Genomic DNA, 20,736 nt, shown 5'->3' with positions numbered 1-20,736 from the left:
CTAGGTATGTAATTTCATCTTTCCTTGTGACAATATTGTCACCCACTGTAACTGAGAAGCCGCCGGTCTTGCTGAGTTTGTTATTTGATCCGAAGAGAATGGACTCTGTTTTACCCAGGTGTAATGATAGTTTGTTATCAGCGAGCCAGGTGCAGATTCTGCCGAGTTCTGAGCTGAGGGTTTTTTCAACCTGTAACTTGTTCTTGTCAGAGACCAGCAGGGCTGAGTCGTCCACGAACAAGAACAAGTTGCAGTCACAAGCTGACGACATGTCATTTGCATAAATTAGGAACAGTAGCGGTCCTAGTATGCTTCCTTGTGGAACACCACAGCTCACTGTGAGGGGGGGTGGATAGAGTACCATTTACCTCCACCATCTGTTCTCTCCCCTCAAGGTAGGATTGCATCCAGCTCACTGATAGACTATCAAAAGTAAAACCAATTGCTTTTAGCTTGTCAATCAGAATGGAGTGATTGACAGTGTCGAAGGCCTTTTGTAGGTCCAGCATGACCATGCCGCAGTATTTGCCCGCGTCCACCTCCTGTTTTATGTGGTCGTTCAAATAGAGAAGGCATGTGTCAGTGGAGTGGGATGTTCTGAAGCCAGATTGGAATTCGTAGATTCGATTTTTTTCCCGCTAGGTACTTTTCGACCTGTTCGTAGGCTATTTTTTCCATGACTTTTGAGATGGAGGTAAGAATAGAAACGGAAATAGGGCGGTAGTTGCCTGGGTCTAATTTGCTGCCCTTTTTGTGCAGGGGGGTCACTCTCGCAATTTTGAAGTCCTTGGGGACGTGTCCCTGTTTTATGGAGAGGTTTATTATGTGTGTGATGACTGGGGTGATGGCGGCTGCTGAGTCTCTAAGGAATTTGGAGGGGATGTTGTCATGGCCAGTGGCCTTGTTAGGTTGAAGGGTGCTCAGTTTTTTTTGAGTACCTCATCTGTTGTTACCATTTCCAGTTTGAAGTCGTCTTTGCGGACCCCTAGGTTTTTGTAGTATGTTACTATGTGTTCTACCTCATAATGCCCTGAGTGGGAGGGTAGTTTATTAACCAGTGTTGTGGCTATGTTTGTGTAACGGGGAAGTCCGTGGGTATGTCCACAGTCACTGAAACAGGTGTGTTGACGAGTGACTGTGGCAGTGCGGGCTGGTAAATTAAACTCACTTCCCCATAACAGGGTTAATAGATGCATAGGTACGGTAGTTAGGAGTGGATCCACTTCTTAGTGCAGCAGTCTGTGTTGTCGCCCGCGGACGCGGGAGCCCCCTGTTCGACTCCCCCTCGGGACATTCTCATTTAACATTTAACATCAAACACAACGCAGACCAGTATGATCCGTCACATTTGTAAAGAATATGTTTAGGTATTTGGCCACATCCAACGCGGCAGGCAAGCGGCAGCGGCCCCACGCGGTCCCAAATGAAATCCATCAGTGGAGGAAGCGGCAAAATGAAATCCATCAGTGGAGGCTGCATCAGTGGAGGACGCAGGCTGCTGACTGATTATGAAATTAATTAATGAAGCACGGAGCATAATGTATAATGTTATTTCGCGGCGTTTGTAACGTCATAACATCAGTGGAGGACGCAGGCTGCTGACTGATTATGAAATGAATGAATGAAGCGCTGAGCATAATGTATAATTGAAGCGTGGAGCATAATGTATAATGTTATTTCGTAACGTCATAACATCAGTGGAGGCTGCTGACTGAACTAGAAACTGTACGCTGTAACGTTATTATGTTATTTCGCGTTTTTAACAACCAACTACCAGATTCACTCGTCACTGTACATCACTTCTGAAGTATAAACAAACTATACTGCTGTGACGATTTTGAATATCTTAACATGTATTTACGCCCATACAATTTTTTAGATGAATGATTGTGGATATAATATAGAAAACACATCATTATGATATACACCTTACTGTAAATTGTACCTAAATTGTACCTCATCCCATTTCTGCTTTGCACTATATAGTATTGTACATTAGTACACTGCATAGTATTGTATATTATATGGTAACTCAGTTACGTCTATTCTGCATCGAACATTGTACATATGTCTATACTGAACACTGTGACCTCATTTTCTACTTCTAATTTACATGCTATACTATGTTATTTGATACTATCTTGTCTAGCACAGTCTCTGGAGCGTAACAGTAAGAAGCATTTTGTATGAAAGTATTCTGTACTTCTGTATGACAACTATTAAAGAAACTTGAAACTTGAAACTTGTCAGATGGTGTTGTCAGATGTGTAGAATTCACCTACTTACAATTATTTTCATATAAAATACAATGGTGAGTGAGAAATGTATCTCCAGTGATAAAACCCAGTGCTCTATGATACACAGCGTGGATGGGCTTTCAGAGGGAGAGGCATGCATGTACATAATTTCACCATAATCAAATACAGACATAATTGTGGATTATTGTACAATGGTCTTCTTACTGGCAGCAGAAAAGCATGCCGCGTCTGCCGCGCCTCTCAGCGCGGATAAGGGCGTATGCTAGGGCGGTCACGTGGCCGTGTGGCCAATCAGAGAAACGCTGAACACAAGTTGGTTGCCTTTAATATTCACGCGTCCCATCCAGGGACCCTACCTGAACAATATGAACAGTGGTTTTCTGCCGCCCTCTGGTGGCCAAACGCAGCAGCAACTCCAGATACTGAACCTCCTAGGTTTGCTGGATAATATTAATACTGTGCTCCCTCTATTCATGTTGTGTTTCCCCGTTTTAGCTTGTGTTTAAAAGGTTTATCTTTTCATATGTTTCCTTTAAAGGTTCATCTCTTTACATATGTTTTCTGTAGGTGTTAATTTCTTTACATACCGTAATTCCTCTAATAGTAACCGGTATTCAATTAAAAACCGGGTCTCTATTAATGACCGGGTGCGCTGTTGAGCTAAGCAATTATAAGCCGGCCTCCTAATACAAGCCGGGTATATTTAGTTATTGTTGTTATATGCTGGCCTGGCTGTGCAGTAAATACCATATAATGGTATGGTGTTAATGTTTACCAAGAGAGTAAGCCTACCTCAGAATTGTATAAAACGAAGTTATTATTATTATTATTATTATTATTATTATTATTATTATTATTATTATTATTATTATTATTATTATTATTATTATTATTATTATTATTATTATTATTATTATTATTATTATTATTATTATTATTATTATTATTATTATTATTATTATTATTATTATTATTATTATTATTATTATTATTATTATTATTATTATTATTATTATTATTATTATTATACCAGTATTGTGATTGCACTATTTTACTTTATTTAACGTTTTTTGACCACCTGTAATTGCACTGTTTACTACCGTATTTCATACAGTACTTGGTTTCAATAAATGAACCCAGTACATTTTACTGGGTTCAAACTGACACAAAATGTTGATTTATTCATTATGATCGGTTTGAATATATATAGGCCTCTCTCTTATACAGGCCTCCTCCTAATACAAGCCTGGTATCCGCTACAGTTGAAACAAATACAAGCCGGGGTTACTATTAGAGGAATTACGGTATGTTTCCTTTAAGGGTTGTTTCTTTACATATGTTTTCCATTTAGATAATCCCTTTACACATGCCTTTATTTTTTATGTGAGTTTTCTTTTGCTAATGCTTTGTGTTCACCAGTCTTGGCCATGCCTGGTCTTAAACCAGCTGGCGCTCATTAGCAATCACGGGCAGTATTTGTACCTGCCCGAGTGCCCGTTCTCTCACATTCATTGTCGCGCCATTGTTTTGTCATTGTGTTGTTTTGCAACCTTGTGTTCGGTCACTCACTCTTTTCACTCCTGTATTCCCCGTGAGTCCGTTCCTTTCTGAGTCCACTTTTGCCAGCACTGCTGAGTATTGTTTTCCGGCTTTTACAGTTCGTTTTTGTTTGCTACCGTTTGTAACGTATCATTGTTGCTTGCAAACTTCAAAGTAAAAGCCCTTCATCTTCATCCCGTCGTCTCTGCCTCTACTCTCTCTGCTCGTGTTCTGCACTTGGGGTCTCCACACCTATTCCCACACCGAACCCTCACAGTTTGTCTGTGATGAGCGTGTTTTCTGTCTTTATGTTTATGTTTGTAAATTTGGTTTTTACTTTTTTGCTGCAGCCTAGTTGGTTGTTGAGTAATTTCCAAAGTTCGCAGGGTTTGTTTTGATCATGGTGTTTACGTAATTTCTTAGTCTGTTTCTTTGAATTTTTTGTTCAACCACGTGGGCTTGGAGTTCACTGTTTGAGCTTTTGGTAAGCTTTGTCTGACTTTTATGAAGTTCAGAGCATTTTTTGTCTCTGGTTTTCATAGCGGTCAGAATTTCAGTGTGCATCCATGGCTCAGTGCGATTTTTAACCCTGGTGGTTCTTAGGGGTGCCATGTTGTTAAGTATTGTTGTGAATTTGGTTTTGAATCCAAGCCATGTTTCTTCAACCAGTGTACCACTGAGCTCATCTGACAGTCCATGCTCTCCAGTTCTTGGTTAAAGGCCTCGCTAGAGTAGGTTTTGAGGTCCCTAGATGGTAGTCTACACCCTCCCCAGACTGACAGTAGGACAGTGGGGGCAACAGTGGCTCGGGAGGTAGAGCAGTTGTCTGGTAATCCGGAGGTTCCTGGTTCGATTCCAGCTCCTCCCGGGCAGTGTGTCAAAGTGTCCTTGAGCAAGACACTTAACCCCTAAGTGCTCCTAATGAGCAGGTTGGCACCTTGCATGGTTGCCTCCGCCGTCAGTGTGTGAATGTGTGAGTGAATGGGTAAAATGTGATTAAAGGATTTGGATAAAAGGGCTATATAAATGCAGCCATTTACCATTTTGTATAGGGCAGCGCAACAACCAGAAAGGTAATTGGCAGAAGGACAAAATTGGGGTGATGGGAGTTCAATGAAACAGATGACCTCCTGAACTGTTGTTATTGGCTTTTGTCACTAGAAAATGACTACATTTCACGTTTAACCAGAGGGGCTGACATCAGGTCAATAGAGGCTAAAAGGATCAATACGTACTCCACTGTGCCATGGCCCTCTGCACTCTCCTGCACCACCTTGCCCTGAAGAATCTCCTGGGTCTTCACCGTGGAGATCCTCGACTCCATGTCCTCCTCTGGCTCTGCGCAGAAAACATTTATTACCAACCAGGCAAATGCAGGTGAATCCCGGCTGTGGGCCTGCATGGTGAGTCTGTTCAAGTCTGTTAGCCACCTGGTCGGGTTAATCAGAATCAGAATCAGAAAGGTCTTTATCGCCAAGTAGCTTTCACATAATAAGGAATTTGATTCGGTCGTTTTCGGTGCGACATTAACGGACAGACAATAACGGACAGATAATAAGATAACAAGGTGGAATCAAATAAAATGGAATATGAACTAAGTTAAAATAGAAGCACAATAGAATATAATATAATTATGAAATACAGATAGGCCAGGGCTGTACAACTGTAAAATAAAGAGGTGGAATAAAATACAATGGGATATAAACTAAATTCAAATAGACGTAGATGTTGCAAATATGGATTTTATGGTGTTCTGGATCTATTGTGATGTTTCTTCTTGACCTGTACATTTATTTTTCGGGGCTATACAAATAAATTGTATTTGATTTGATTTAGAAGCACAATAGAATAGAATAGAATTATAAAATAAAAATAGGCCAGGGCTATACAACTGTGCACAAAGGGGAATGTCGCCCATTGTAAGTGCAAGTAAGAATTCCCGTACTGTATGTTCTCCGAGGGAGTCTTACCAGTGAGTATGATCAGGCTCTGCTGTCTGCGCAGTATGAAGCTCTTCTTCAGTCCGGTGTCTGCAGGGTCGAGGGGGGGGATCTCGGGCAGGGGCTCAGACTTGGGCTCGTCCGGGGTCACGGTAGGGTCACTGAAGCCGTTCTCCAGCCCAGGCTCCACCACAGGACTCCTCCAGGGCTGCAGACTCATCAGCTGGCCGTTACGGCCCATGTGCCTGAGATGGACCATGGATGATGTCAATGCAACTCAATAGAAGTCCTCACAATTACAGTAATACAGTACATAAAATGTGTGTGTGTCTGTGTGGGCATTTGTGAGCGTGCATGTGTGTGTGTGTAAATGGTAAATGGCTGCATTTATATAGCGCTTTTATCCAAAGCGCTTTACAATTTGTTCCTCACATCTTACCCATTCACTCACACAATCACACACCAACGGCGGAGGCAACCATGCAAGGTGCCAACCTGCTCATCGGGAGCAGTTAGGGGTTAAGTGTCTTGCTCAAGGACACTTCGACAAGCTGCCCGGGTGGAGTGAGAATGGAACCGGGTACCTCCGGATTGCCAGACAACTGCTCTACCTCCCGAGCCACTGTCGCCCTGTGTGTGTGTGTGTGTGTGTGTGTGTGTGTGTGTGTGTGTGTGTGTGTGTGTGTGTGTGTGTGTGTGTGTGCGTGCGTGCGTGCGTATTCCTTTGTTGTAGCAATGCAAAATATACCCTCGGCCGGGCGGGCAGAGCCTGCAAGTGCTGCTGTCCAGGCTACACTTCATTCCAGGGCAAGACACTCCTCTGCCTGCGAATGTCCTTCAACTGTGGAATCGCTGTCTGACAGCAGCGCTGCACTCGACCCGTTAACCACGGGGACGTCAGCGTCTTTATAAACCACAACACTGCACCTGAAACTCAACTTCTACAGCTGTGACTTAAATCGACACAAGTAGGCACAGTATTAGTATTTCACTTCTAAAGATTTATTTTTTGGCGTTTTATCGCTTTATTTCTACTGGGCAGTCCAGTAGATAGAGATAGAGGAGGAATGGGAGACAGAGTGGGGGGAAGACATTCGGCAAATAACAACTGGTTCGGGTATCGAACCCGGGTCGGCCGTGTCGCGGCTGAGTGCGCTATGTGGTTCACCACTGGGGCGCCCTAGTATTTCACTTCTAAAGCAAGTAAAAACAAGACTAGGCTTGTCTAATACAGCTGGACCATGTAATCTTGTTTTGAGAGAGAGAAAAGAAAACAGAGAAGTATCTTTCACATAATAAGGAATTTGATTTGGTCGTTTTCGGTGCGACATTAACGGACAGACAATAACGGACAGATAATAAGATAACAAGGTGGAATAAAATAAAATGGAATATGAACTAAGTTAAAATAGAAGCACAATAGAATAGAATATAATTATGAAATACAGATAGGCCAGGGCTGTACAACTGTAAAATAAAAAGGTGGAATAAAATACAATGGGATATAAACTAAATTCAAATAGATGTAGATGTTGCAAATGTGGCTTGTCTAATACAGCTGGACCCAGCATGTAATCTTGTTTTGAGAGAGAGAGAACAGAAAACAGAGAAGTATCTGTGATGCCATCAGGCATAAAGTGGAGCTGCCACGTTGATTTTGCAGACCTGCAGAATGTTTGAGTTTTTATGTCCAAGTGAGCTTTATCTACACAGTGTTCTCAGGTCTGAAACTGAAAACGTACCCATTTAATCAGGTTATTCCTCTGGGTGCTCTCTGTGTTTCATCCCAATCCCTTCCCACTGTCTATGGAGCAGCTTCAGTACTTTGTAGAACAGATGACTGAAATCATTCCTCCTTGACAATAATCATGAACTGTCTAAACATGACTTAGCCTACACCCTACACTATACATCTCAAATCCCAGATGTTAAATTGGCACTGGACTTTTTCCACTGTCATTGACTAACACGCACCGTTCAAAACATCTTAGAATACAAGTAACTCCCTGGTTTTCAGCTGAATTAGCAGCTTTATTCAAGGAAAGAACAGAGCCTGGTCACTTGCCAGATCCATTGAGCATATTTTAGACAAATTAGAAATAAAAGCACATCATCCGTGAGAAGAGGTTTGCCTAGCTTTCAACAATACTTTTGCTGATGCTGGGCATTGATTTGAACACACTTATTAATGATGGTTGTGTTTGCACATTGAGTCATGTTTCTCAATTTACCTTTCAGCCCTTTATATTAGTGAGGTATTTGAAGGTTTGCAAGCCATTGATTCCTGGAGAATATATATATATTTTAAAGGGCCCCTTCTACATTTGCACCGACGAGTTAGGGGTGTTTTGCGACAGCGCTGTTGCAACACATTATCTTTACTTCATGGCGGTTCTTCTGTGTGTTTTGTTTGCAGAGGATGTGTGCAAGTTAGCCTGTGTTGGCAGCCAGCTAGTATGGAATAATTTGGGGACGTAACATTAGAAGTGCTACCAGGTCTGTGCGTGGATTTTCCATTGAGCAAAGGGTATAAGTCGGGTTATGTAAGCCTAGCCACATTACTTCTAGTGAAAGGTAAATTGTGCTAGATTTATGCTAGGTAGGTAGGTGTGTGTGGAGGATGGTAATTGTATCGTATCGTATTAAGAATGGTGTCACAGATGTCCATTGTTTTCAATAACTGTTTTTGAAAAAGCTGACAGATTGTTTTGTGGTTCAATCAATGTAATAAATACATGTAAATCCACCACACTCATTCCCTGGGGGAATATGACTGGTAGTTTCATTGTTACTATTTTGGATAGGTGCTTGCCAAAAGCTTACCAGAATCTGTCTCAGCGTGTGATTATTTTCAGTTAAGCTATGATGTTCATTCTTTCTCCTTAGGGAAAATGCCATAACATCTATTGCTTTGATCATGAAATAAAAAGGAGAATTCTGAGATATCGTTTTAAGCTACATTTATCCTTTGAACTCTTGGATTAAATTGTTGGTGAATAGTTGAGTGAATAAGGGTCCTATTCATTCACATGTGTGTGCTTGGTGATAACCTTAGAAACTGTCTGTATGGTGCATATACTGTATACAGAGAGCTTGTATGACCAATTTCACTGCATTTCATGCATTACTGTTGGGAGGGTTTACTCTTGTTCAGATCAACACGGCCCAACTCTGTGATTAATCTTGCTAAAGAAGTGACATACCTTTCATGAACATGTTCCCTAGTGCAGGTTTTAAAGTGTTCACTGAATGTTCTCCAACCCTTTCCAATTGCTTTCCAAAATGTTATAGTCTAAGGCTTTATTCCCAGGTAGGATTTTCAAGGGGTTATTGGAAATATTACAATCTTGTATCAAGTAATGATCAGATGAGCCCTATCCCTATTGCTTGTTCCGAGGGAAGCAACAGTTGGGATTGGAGGATCAAGAAAAGAGGGCGGAGCTTGAGACCGGTCAATTCCCTCACCTGCCCTCTTCGCGCTCCAGCAGGCGCCTGTAGGTGGCGATCTCGCGCTCCAGCCTCATCTTGGTGTTGAGCAGCTGGCCGTGGCGCTCTCGCTGGGTGGCCAGGCCATCCCTCACCTGGTCCAGCTCGCCCTCCAGCCGGGAGACCACCTGGGACAGGTCCTGCAGCTGGCTGGAGTACTGGTGCTGGGTGCTCTGCAGCGAGTTCTCCAGTCCTTTCTCCTGGAGAAGACAGGGAATCAAATGGAGAGGACAACAGACGTTTAACCCTTTCACTACCACACTACAGAAGGTTAAGAGAAAATACGGGGGAAAGGGAATGAACTAAGTCAATAGCACTCGAGATATACTCATGGATGACCATTAAAAAAATACCTGGTAAAAAAAGAGGTCAAAGCACATCATTATGACAACAATAATAAGCAATACATGCAGTACTGAGAGGACGGTAGGCTGTAATGGTGATATAAAAAGACCCATAAGGCAGCATGCAGTGCAAAAAAACGAAATAACATGGCATAACAGTATAGTGTAGCAACACAGTGTTCCTTATAAAACAGTCTAGAAGAAGTTAGAAAAAGGGGGAACATTTCCTAATTTACTGCCTGGAAAGGACCGTTGACAGGATACTTTTTGGATAGACACCCTCAGGTCCACTTCCTTTCCAGGAACTACCCCCCACCCCCTAATAATAATTAATGGGGGTGCAGTTCGGTAGAAAATAGTTCCTGCATGAAATTGCTCACAACAAGGTAAGTAAATGGGTCATGGTTTCATGGAAAGGGACATTGCGGTTGTGTTTTGAAAATGTATTTTGTTGCTGCTTTGAGCATTGTACTGGAGTGACGGCAGACATCACTATGGCAGATAGCTCCAAAACTAGGCGAACTGCACCGGAACGATCTGGGTGGATAGATGGGTAAATACGTTGTTGACATTTAAAAAAAATATATATATATTTTGGGTGAATTGCCCCTGTGTGTGTGTGTGTGTGTGTGTGTGTGTGTGTGTGTGTGTGTGTGTGTGTGTGTGTGTGTGTGTGTGTGTGTGTGTGTGTGTGTGTGTGTGTGTGTGTGTGTGTGTGTGTGTGTGTGTGTGTGTGTGTGTGTGTGTGTGTGTGTGTGTGTGGTTATGGTTAGGGATAAGGTTAGGGTTAGTTACACAATGCATGTAAGTCTATGTAATGTCCCCATATTTCACATAAACAAACATGTGTGTGTGTTTGTATGTGTCTGTGTTTGTGTGTATGTATGTATGTATGTATGTATGTATGTATGTATGTATGTATGTATGTATGTATGTATGTATGTATGTATGTATGTATGTATGTATGTATGTATGTATGTATTTATGTATGTATGTATGTATGTATGTATGTATGTATGTATGTATGTATGTATGTATGTATGTATGTACGTATTGTATGTATGTATTGTATGTATATATGTATGTATGTATGTATGTATGTATGTATGTATGTATGTATGTATGTATGTATGTATGTATGTATGTATGTATGTATGTATGTATGCATGTATGCATGTATGTATGTATGTATGTATGTATGTATGTATGTATGTATGTATGTATGTATGTATGTATGTATGTATGTATGTATGTATGTATGTATGTATGTATGTATGTATGTATGTAGTGTTGTATGTATGTATGTATGTATGTATGTATGTATGTATGTATGTATGTATGTATGTATGTATGTATGTATGTATGTATGTATGTAGTGTATGTATGTATGTATGTATGTATGTATGTATGTATGTATGTATGTATGTATGTATGTATGTATGTATGTATGTATGTATGTATGTATGTATGTATGTATGTATGTATGTATGTATGTATGTATGTATGTATTGTATGTATGTATTGTAAGGGGCTGAGGGGAATGGTGATTGATGGCTTCTATGTTCCTGCCTGTTGGCTCCTCCCAATGGAGAGAAGAGGAGGACTGACAGCTTCACACATGCAGACCCACACCCACAGCTGTCTCTCAATCAGCAATCAGCGTGCCTCTCAAAGAGGACAGACAAAGAGCCTCAGAGTGTGTCTTGGAATGGAGAGTGAGAGAGCTGTTGGGAGACATCTGCAACCGTGAGTTTACCCCCGGTAAGCCGGACAGCAGCCCGGCCTGGTTAGGGACTGGACTACAGTAAAGGCAGTTAGGTGCTGCAATGGGAGCCGGTATGATTTTGTTGTTTTGCTTCATTTTCTGTTTTACTTAAATAAATGCCCCTGGCCATTGTCCAGCGGGGAGCGTGCGTGCGTACGTACTGTATATTGTTCTTACCAGGGCATGTAGGGTCTCGATCTCCACCTGCAGGGAGTGCCACTGTTTCCTGGCTTCATGGAGCTCCGCCCGTGCCTCCCTCAGAGCTGCCCCACCGAGGCTCACCTGGGCCCAGGCTGCCTCCTCCTGCAAATCAGACACACACACACATACTTTTTCATTTAATTTAAAACCTTTATTTATACTCAAAAGGCCACTGAGGTGTCCCTCATTCACAGTCACGTCCAGTGTACATACAGAGTTAACCAAACACACAGCGTTAAGTAAAAAAAGGCATATAAAACCACAAGGCTTACAATCATACTGTAACAATTAGACAAGTAAGGATAACAATCAATTAAAACATGTACAACTTGATTGACCAAGGTTGGAGATCAAGATTTTAAACTTTGCAACAGAGGGGAGAATATCAAGCCTCAAGGACTGTTGGGAGTTAATTTCATGAGCTAGAGGCATCATAGTAAAATGCAGATGTACCCTGTTCAGAGTAAACTCAGGGGACCAGCCAGTCACTAGAACGGGTTCCATAGGATAAAAAATTCCATTCCAATAATGATGTAGTATAAGGAGGTAGCTTATCAATAAGGGCCTTAAAAATGTACAAATACCAGTGTTTGTTGCGCCTCTCCATCAGCGAGGACCAACCAACCTTCTCATAAAGGACACAGTGATGAGTGTCGTATCTATCATTAGTAATGACTCTGAGAGCAGAGTGATAAACAGAGTCCAAGGATTTAAGGGCCGAGGCCGCAGCCGCCTATAACTTACATCACCATAGTCCAGGACAGAAATCTGCTTCGACAACTCTCTTCCTACTAATCAAAGGAAAGCCCTTTCTGTTTCTGTATAGGAAGCACATTTTCTGTCGCAACTTGGAGGCAAGGTTGTCAACATGGAATTTAAATGTTTAATTCTCATCGAGCCACACCAAGATATTTATATTCAATGACTACCACTTACGGTAGATATGTGTAAACCATCATATTCAATGTTTTTGGCTCTAGAAAACAGCATCAATTTAGTTTTACTAGCATTAACTCATTCCCCGCCAATAACGAGTATACTTGTTATTAGATCGTTTGATATTTTTCCTTTGATCCCCGCTCTACAGACTCTGCCGGAGCTCTCTGAATCACTGTGGCACAGCCACATACGCTGGAATTGCAATGCCGATCGAATCTCACCAGATGGCAGTATCATCTACCTTTTGAACTCGGATAGAAAGGCAGCAGGATTGCCAATGAATGCACCAAGGCATCGAGGCTCGCTCTGTGGGGGAGGAGCTCTTCCAAAGCAATCGCTAGCAGATCTGATCGCCTCAAAACCTATAGTGTCCCGTAAACATGTGTAATTACCTATAAACTTGTAATTGCGATCGCCGATGGGATCAATTGAATTATTCTTTTTGGATTACTTTATGGCTAAGGTAAGGACCCCCTATGTCTATTTTACTGAACGTGAAACATGTTTATGTAATGATCACAGTGGCTTACTGTACCAGTCACAAACAAGGCTTTTTCTAACAATCGGATTTTTGGGGTTAGACTAGAGCAGAGATGGCGAGAGCCCCCTGGCGGTGAATGAGTTAAGAACCAATTTAAGTTTAATACGAGCTTCCTGGAGGGTAATAAAGGAAAGTTGTAAGTTCTCAATGGCCAATTGTACAGAGTCAGCAATACAATACACAACAGTATCATCTGCATACAAATGGGCTTGACAAAGGCGGCTGGGTGGCGCAGTGGGCAAGGCGCTCGCCACCAACGCAGGAGATACTGGTATCGAGCCCAGCTCTCTGTGTTGCTTCCGGTTTGGCCGGCCGTCATACTAAGGTCGTTGTAAACAGCGACTCCTACAGTTCGGTCGGGGCGCCTGCTCAGCGAGGAAAGGATCTAAGGGGGGTAGTGTGATCCTTCCACACGTTACACCCTCTCAGTGAGAGTCCGTGCTGCCAGGTGAAAAGAAGCGGTTGATTGGCTACACATGTGTCGGAGGAAACATGTGATAGTCTCCACTCTCCCAGACCGACTGTAGGGGGTAGGTGCGCAGCGACCAGGAAGCCTATATTCTAATACCAACCGTTTTGTGCGTTTTGCGAATCTGATTGGCCACTGATGTTTCTGGTCATGTGACATGTGCACCAATCTCATATATATAAATAGTGAAGAGGACAGAACCGAGAATTTAACCCTGTGGCACACCTTTAGTTATTGATAAAAATAATGATTGGGCATAACCCGACTTTACACACTGACGTCTCCCTGATAGATAATCTTGGAACCAATCACATGCATTTCTATCCAAACCAATAGTAGCTAATCTTTTTCAGAGTAAATGGTGATCGACAGTATCAAAAGCTTTTGACAGATCAATAAAGAGGGCAGCACAGTGTTTCTTCTTGTCTAAAGTCCATATTATGTCATTAGTAACATAATAGAGAGAGACAAAGAGATGGCTGATAATGTGCTATGATTGGCTCTGAACAGGGATTGGTGTGGGTAGTAGAGTGATTTGAGAGAAAGGACAAAGACCTTCGCTAAGCAAGGTAACTTGGAGATAGGACGGCAGTTATTTAAATCATCTCTAGGACCCCCTTTATGTAACAGGATCACATGGGCAGATTTCCAGACACTAGGAAATCTTCCTGTTGAGATAGAAAGATAAACAAATATGCGTCAATTGCTCTGTAATGAAAGGAGCAGCCAGTTTTTGAAAAAAAAGAGGTCCTGGGATCAATGGATTGGAGAGTGTCTAATACTACATCGTGTGAAAAGGGACTAAAGTAGAATTGAGCGGTGTGATCCACGGAACTCACACAATCAGTGTCTATATCAACATTGAGTTAACAGGATCATGTATTCTCTATCAAACAGGTTCCTAGCAACTGCAAAGTGTTTATTAAATCCAGGAAAAATGTCACACACACACGCACGCACGCACGCACGCACACGCGCACACACACACACACACACACACACACACACACACACACACACACACACACACACACACACACACACACACACACACACACACACACACACACACACACACACACAGCATTATTCATATTGTCAACAAGACCAAAACCAACAATGCATTTCTTCTACTTACAAATGGTCCATCCAGCCAACAGCAGATTATTAAACAAGTCACAGAGCTGTACTGTTTGGTTTAGTCAGTATAATTCATCATTGTGATGAACATGATGTTGTAGTTTGTCCCAGTACCAGTTTATGACATGACAGCGATGCTCCTAAAAAGTACAATGCTGTGTTCATCACAATGATGAATTATACTGCAGAGAGCAAACAGAACAGCTCCGTGACTTGCTTTAATGGTTTTAGGACAACTATGTAGTTCTATGAGTATGATTCTGGATATGAGCGATAATCTGGGGTTGGCTGGATGGACCATCCTAACCCAGAAATCTATTTCCCCTGCAAGGAGTGGGACTTAAATGTTCTCACAGCCTATAATATCCTCAAAGGAAAGGACATTTTGGGGCCTATCAAGTATAGAAATACATCTACAACCACACACACACACGCGCGCACACACACACACACACGCACACACACACACACACTCCTCATCCCTCCCTCTCTCTCATCACCACTCTCCTCATCCCTCCCTCTCTCTCCTCACACACACAGGCACGCTCGTAAACCCTGTGGGCGAACATTCATACCCACTGGCACACAGTCAGGGGACAACCAGGTGCAGGTGACAATGTGCCAGTAGGTATGAATGTTGGACACCTAACTGACAAAGCCGCATGTACACACAGAGAGCACAACACATCTACACACAGAGAGCACAACACATCTACACACAGAGCACAACACATCTACACACAGAGCACAACACATCTACACACAGAGCACAACACATCTACACACAGAGAGCACAACACATCTACACACAGAGCACAACACATCTACACACAGAGAGCACAACACATCTACACACAGAGAGCACAACACATCTACACACAGAGAGCACAACACATCTACACACAGAGCACAACACATCTACACACAGAGCACAACACATCTACACACAGAGCACAACACATCTACACACAGAGCACAACACATCTACACACAGAGCACAACACATCTACACACAGAGCACAACACATCTACACACAGAGCACAACACATCTACACACAGAGAGCACAACACATCTACACACAGAGAGCACAACACATCTACACACAGAGCACAACACATCTACACACAGAGCACAACACATCTACACACAGAGCACAACACATCTACACACAGAGCACAACACATCTACACACAGAGCACAACACATCTACACACAGAGAGCACAACACATCTACACACAGAGCACAACACATACAGAGCACAACACATCTACACACAGAGCACAACACATCTACACACAGAGAGCACAACACATCTACACACAGAGCACAACACATCTACACACAGAGCACAACACATCTACACACAGAGCACAACACATCTACACACAGAGCACAACACATCTACACACAGAGCACAACACATCTACACACAGAGAGCACAACACATCTACACACAGAGAGCACAACACATCTACACACAGAGCACAACACATCTACACACAGAGAGCACAACACATCTACACACAGAGAGCACAACACATCTACACACAGAGCACAACACATCTACACACAGAGCACAACACATCTACACACAGAGCACAACACATCTACACACAGAGCACAACACATCTACACACAGAGCACAACACATCTACACACAGAGAGCACAACACATCTACACACAGAGCACAACACATCTACACACGGAGCACAACACATCTACACACAGAGAGCACAACACATCTACACACAGAGAGCACAACACATCTACACACAGAGCACAACACATCTACACACAGAGCACAACACATCTACACACAGAACACATCTACACACAGAGAGCACAACACATCTACACACAGAGCACAACACATCTACACACAGAGCACAACACATCTACACACAGAGCACAACACATCTACACACAGAGCACAACACATCTACACACAGAGCACAACACATCTACACACAGAGAGCACAACACATCTACACACAGAGCACAACACATCTACACACAGAGAGCACAACACATCTACACACAGAGCACAACACATCTACACACAGAGCACAACACATCTACACACAGAGCACAACACATCTACACACAGAGAGCACAATACATCTACACACAGAGCACAACACATCTACACACAGAGCACAACACATCTACACACAGAGCACAACACATCTACACACAGAGCACAACACATCTACACACAGAGAGCACAACACATCTACACACAGAGAGCACAACACATCTACACAGAGCACAACACATCTACACACAGAGCACAACACATCTACACACAGAGCACAACACATCTACACACAGAGCACAACACATCTACACACAGAGCACAACACATCTACACACAGAGAGCACAACACATCTACACACAGAGCACAACACATACAGAGCACAACACATCTACACACAGAGCACAACACATCTACACACAGAGAGCACAACACATCTACACACAGAGCACAACACATCTACACACAGAGCACAACACATCTACACACAGAGCACAACACATCTACACACAGAGCACAACACATCTACACACAGAGCACAACACATCTACACACAGAGAGCACAACACATCTACACACAGAGAGCACAACACATCTACACACAGAGCACAACACATCTACACACAGAGAGCACAACACATCTACACACAGAGAGCACAACACATCTACACACAGAGCACAACACATCTACACACAGAGCACAACACATCTACACACAGAGCACAACACATCTACACACAGAGCACAACACATCTACACACAGAGCACAACACATCTACACACAGAGAGCACAACACATCTACACACAGAGCACAACACATCTACACACAGAGCACAACACATCTACACACAGAGCACAACACATCTACACACAGAGCACAACACATCTACACACAGAGCACAACACATCTACACACAGAGAGCACAACACATCTACACACAGAGCACAACACATCTACACACGGAGCACAACACATCTACACACAGAGAGCACAACACATCTACACACAGAGAGCACAACACATCTACACACAGAGCACAACACATCTACACACAGAGCACAACACATCTACACACAGAGCACAACACATCTACACACAGAGCACAACACATCTACACACAGAGCACAACACATCTACACACAGAGCACAACACATCTACACACAGAGAGCACAACACATCTACACACAGAGCACAACACATCTACACACAGAGCACAACACATCTACACACAGAGAGCACAACACATCTACACACAGAGAGCACAACACATCTACACACAGAGCACAACACATCTACACACAGAGCACAACACATCTACACACAGAGCCACAGGCTGTGTGCTGAACTGCTGATAATGGGAATCACACCCCTCAATGTTTTCCCCCTTTGGATTCAGTGAAGCAGCTAAGAACCTGACCTGACAACATTGACGGCACGAGACAAGACACAATGAGTTATGTGTTACAGGTACAACTACAAACCAGACAGGATTCTCAAACTAAAACTGTGCCTTTAATTACACCGCTTAGAGCCTCAGGCTGGACCAGGCTGTTGAAACATGTTGCTTGATTTGACTGGTGTGCATTAAAGGGAACATGCTATATAGACGTGTTTCTTCCACCAATCAGCAATACCAACTGAGTTGCCCCCTACCTGCGCGAGCTGCTGCGCTAAAAAAGTATGACGGGGCTCTATGGAGAAACCATGACACTCCCCTGACTAAAAGTAGTTTAAAACGAGAACGTCTGGATGTCATTTAGCCAAATCAGCATGGCTGTGAGTGTGAGTCTTTCACCTTTTACATATCTAGCTTTGGCATGGATCGATTGTTTAGATCGCTAGCATGGCTAACCAATGCAAATATATTGTAGTCTGCCCCGTTGTTCTGACCAGGATTACGTCCCTTGCCCCCTTGATGTGTGCACACACTGAGTCTGACGTGGTCGAGAAACACATCTATATAAAAAGGTATCATTTTGTGAGTGAAGACACACTTAGACTCGACATGACTAAGAACATCAGGTTTTAGTTCATATCTAATGTCTTTCACCTACTAGGTTGCATGCAATGAAAGGGGTTTCATTCCGGCATCTTCAATACTTACAAACAAACAGCAGCAGTACACTCAGCCTACGCTGGTTAAAGAGTCTGGTGGTACTTCACCCTGACAATCAGATCATAGCCTGTGGCTAAGGTACTTCATCCTGACTATCAGATCACAGCTCAGGGCTAAGGTACTTCATCATGACTATCAGTTTACAGCCCCAGGGCTAAGGTACTTCATCCTATCAGATCACAGCCAAGGGCTAAAGTACTTCATCATGACTATCAGATTACAGCCCCAGGGATAAGGTACTTCATCATGACTATCAGAGCACAGCCCCAGGGCTAAGGTACTTCATCATGACTATCAGATTACAGCCCCAGGGATAAGGTACTTCATCATGACTATCAGATCACAGCTCAGGGCTAAGGTACTTCATCATGACTATCAGATCACAGCCCAGGGCTAAGGTACTTCATCATGACTATCAGATCACAGCCCAAGGGCTAAGGAACTTCATCATGACTATCAGATCACAGCCCTAGGGATAAGGTACTTCATCATGACTATCAGATCACAGCCCCAGGGCTAAGGTACTTCATCATGACTATCAGATCACAGCCCAAGGGCTAAGGTACTTCATCCTATCAGATCACAGCCAAGGGCTAAGGTACTTCATCCTGACTATCAGATCACAGCCCAAGGGCTAAGGTACTTCATCATCACTATCAGATCACAGCCCCAGGGCTAAGGTACTTCATCATGACTATCAGATCACAGCCCCAGGGCTAAGGTACTTCATCATGACTATCAGATCACAGCCCCAGGGCTAAGGTACTTCATCATGACTATCAGATCACAGCCCCAGGGCTAAGGTACTTCATCATGACTATCAGATTACAGCCCCAGGGATAAGGTACTTCATCATGACTATCAGATCACAGCCCCAGGGCTAAGGTACTTCATCATGACTATCAGATCACAGCCCCAGGGCTAAGGTACTTCATCATGACTATCAGATCACAGCCCCAGGGCTAAGGTACTTCATCATGACTATCAGATTACAGCCCCAGGGATAAGGTACTTCATCATGACTATCAGATCACAGCCCCAGGGCTAAGGTACTTCATCATGACTATCAGATCACAGCCCCAGGGCTAAGGTACTTCATCATGACTATCAGATCACAGCCCCAGGGATAAGGTACTTCATCATGACTATCAGATCACAGCCCCAGGGATAAGGTACTTCATCCTATCAGATCACAGCCAAGGGCTAAGGTACTTCATCATGACTATCAGATCACAGCCCTAGGGATAAGGTACTTCATCATGACTATCAGATCACAGCCCAAGGGCTAAGGAACTTCATCATGACTATCAGATCACAGCCCTAGGGATAAGGTACTTCATCATGACTATCAGATCACAGCCCCAGGGCTAAGGTACTTCATCATGACTATCAGATCACAGCCCAAGGGCTAAGGTACTTCATCCTATCAGATCACAGCCAAGGGCTAAGGTACTTCATCCTGACTATCAGATCACAGCCCAAGGGCTAAGGTACTTCATCATCACTATCAGATCACAGCCCCAGGGCTAAGGTACTTCATCATGACTATCAGATCACAGCCCCAGGGCTAAGGTACTTCATCATGACTATCAGATCACAGCCCCAGGGCTAAGGTACTTCATCATGACTATCAGATCACAGCCCCAGGGCTAAGGTACTTCATCATGACTATCAGATTACAGCCCCAGGGATAAGGTACTTCATCATGACTATCAGATCACAGCCCCAGGGCTAAGGTACTTCATCATGACTATCAGATCACAGCCCCAGGGCTAAGGTACTTCATCATGACTATCAGATCACAGCCCCAGGGCTAAGGTACTTCATCATGACTATCAGATTACAGCCCCAGGGATAAGGTACTTCATCATGACTATCAGATCACAGCCCCAGGGCTAAGGTACTTCATCATGACTATCAGATCACAGCCCCAGGGCTAAGGTACTTCATCATGA

General features: G+C 43.2%; 1 protein-coding gene across 1 annotated transcript in view; it reads right to left on the bottom strand.

The window, feature by feature from the left end:
* LOC311231723 (keratin-like protein KRT222) overlaps nt 1–20,736 on the bottom strand; it is an 89,743-nt gene that overhangs the window by 5,815 nt on the left and 63,192 nt on the right. The window contains 4 exon segments of the mRNA XM_084318348.1: nt 5,033–5,135; nt 5,768–5,982; nt 9,203–9,423; nt 11,510–11,635. Coding sequence (XP_084174474.1) covers nt 5,033–5,135; nt 5,768–5,982; nt 9,203–9,423; nt 11,510–11,635 — 665 coding nt within the window.

This window comes from Notolepis coatsorum (genome assembly GCF_963971535.1).
Source record: "Notolepis coatsorum genome assembly, chromosome: 7".
NCBI lineage: Eukaryota > Metazoa > Chordata > Actinopteri > Aulopiformes > Paralepididae > Notolepis > Notolepis coatsorum.
This window is presented reverse-complemented; position numbering and strand designations above follow the sequence as displayed.